General features: G+C 59.8%; 1 protein-coding gene across 1 annotated transcript in view; it reads right to left on the reverse strand.

Annotated features, from left to right (window-relative positions):
• EMH_0065210 (uncharacterized protein) overlaps positions 1-2038 on the reverse strand; it is a gene marked incomplete at both ends in the record, with an annotated part of 5416 nt that overhangs the window by 879 nt on the left and 2499 nt on the right. The window contains 3 exons of the mRNA XM_013498355.1: positions 9-299; positions 527-924; positions 1135-1629. Of these exons, the coding sequence (XP_013353809.1) occupies positions 9-299; positions 527-924; positions 1135-1629 (1184 nt within the window). The remainder of the gene's footprint in view (positions 1-8; positions 300-526; positions 925-1134; positions 1630-2038) is intronic.

Genomic DNA, 2038 nt, shown 5'->3' on the forward strand with positions numbered 1-2038 from the left:
ACCAGAACACTGAGCTCAACAGCATCAGCCAGCGGAATTGAATCCCATATCATATCATGCTGCTCCACTTCTGCAGCAGAGGGGCCCCCAGGGGCCCCCAGGGGGCCCCCATCACTGTAGGGGCCCCCTGACAGCCGCAGCGCAGCAAAGTGCGGCGGCAAGCCGCGAGAGGGAAACCCCCAAGAAGCGCCTCGAGACAGCTGCTGCTGCTGCTGCTGTTGCTGCTGCTGCTGCTGCTGCTGCAGAGACGCCCGCTGCCCAAACGAAAAGAAAAGTGTCGTGTACACCGCATCAATTACCTGCATAGACACCGCAAACAACAGCAACACAACCAACAGCAGCAGCAGCAGCAGCAGAAAAAAAAGCACCAATAAAAGCAAATAAGACATCTGCGGGCGCAGCAGTTTCTTCTCCTTCTCCTGCTTCTGCTGCTGCTGCTGCTACTGCTACTGCTGCTACTGCTGCTGCTACTACTACTACTACTACAGCTGCTGCTGCTGCTGCTGCTGCTGCTGTGATTGTTTACCTCGTATAGAGAGGCGATCTTGTATAGTAGGCGGGCTACAGCCTGAGCTGAGAGTCTACCGACAATACAAGGAGACAGCCGCTGCTGCTGTGCTGCAGCATTCATCTCTTCTTGCTGCCATTCAAACTCACGTGTTCTCTTCCTGCTGCTCCTCCCCTCCTGCTGCTGCTGCTGCTGCTGCTGCTCAGCACGCGCCAACCCACAAGGCAACAGAGCAGCCTCAACCAAAGGAGTACCCAGCAGAGGCCGCAGCAGACGCGAGGCAAACAGGATGAGGCCCCGCGCCGTAGGCGTCAGACTCTGCAGGGGGGCCCCCAAGGGGGCCCCCAGGGGGGCCCCTAGGGGGCTCCCCACCTGCTGGGTAGCAGCCGCAACGGAAGACTGCAGCAGAGATACACCTGAACAGACAAGAGACACACAGACACCCCGCTGCAATCTGTTAGCAGCAGCAGCAGCAGCAGCCGCAGCAGCAACAGCTGCAGCACCGGTGGCTCAGATTGAGAAGTGAAGAAAAGGACAAAAGAAAGGAGCAAAAAATAAAATAAATTCAGTGCACAAACACACAAACATAGTATGCATAGCATGATAGAGAGACAGACGACGCTCACCTGCTTGCTGGGAGAAGGGCTGCTGCTGCTGCAGCTGCTGCTGCTGCTGCAGCTGTTGCTGCTGGGGGAAGCAGCCAAGGACTCTGGAGCCCCATGCCTGCTGCAGTTGCTGCTGTTGCAGCACACTTTGTTGCTGCTGCTGCTGCTGCTGCAGGATGCTCTGCTGTTGCTGCTGTTGCTGCTGTTGTTGCTGTTGCTGCTGCTGTTGCTGCAGCACGAACGGCAGCAGCAGCTGCTCGCTGACGAGCTCAACCCCAACGTTTGCTGCTGCCTCTCGCCGCAGCTCCAGTGCCGTCAGCATCCTCCAGGCGACAGCAATGGCTGCGGTTTTCTCTATGCTTTGTTGGCCTCCTGCAGCAGCAGCAGCAGCAGCAGCACTTGCTGCCGCTGCTGCTGCTGTTGCTGCACTGCTGCATCCACCTGCCCCTTTCGCGGCAGCAGCAGCAGCAGCCTGCTGCTGTTGCTGTTGCTGCTGCTGCTGCTGCTCTGAACACTCTATATACCCCAACCCAAAAGGGGTCTCAAAGGCCCCCGGGCCCCCACCACCCAGGGGGCCCCCCTGACTGAGCTGTGAAGGGTTTAGGGGTTGACTAGCATTCCCTTTGTTTACTCTGGGGGCCCCCATTTGTTTACTCAAGAGGTTTGCCCAGGGTACCACCATCCCCTCTGCGCCCGTCCCCGCCCCTAGGGGCCCCCCAAGGGCCCCCCCGAGGGGCCCCCCACCGAGGGTGCCGCCCCCCAGGGGCCCCCCTGCAGCTAGGGGGGCCCCCCCCACCCCCAGGGTCCCCCCCTGGGGTGGAGAGGAGGAGTGTGCTGCATGCATTGCTGCGAAGATGTTAATATTTTCTGCGAGGAGCTGCCAGAAGACAGCGGCCATCGAGCTGCCCCCAAACTGCGCCTCCTC

This window comes from Eimeria mitis, genomic scaffold, assembly GCF_000499745.2.
Source record: "Eimeria mitis Houghton genomic scaffold, Emh_scaff3361, whole genome shotgun sequence".
In the NCBI taxonomy this organism is placed as follows: domain Eukaryota; phylum Apicomplexa; class Conoidasida; order Eucoccidiorida; family Eimeriidae; genus Eimeria; species Eimeria mitis.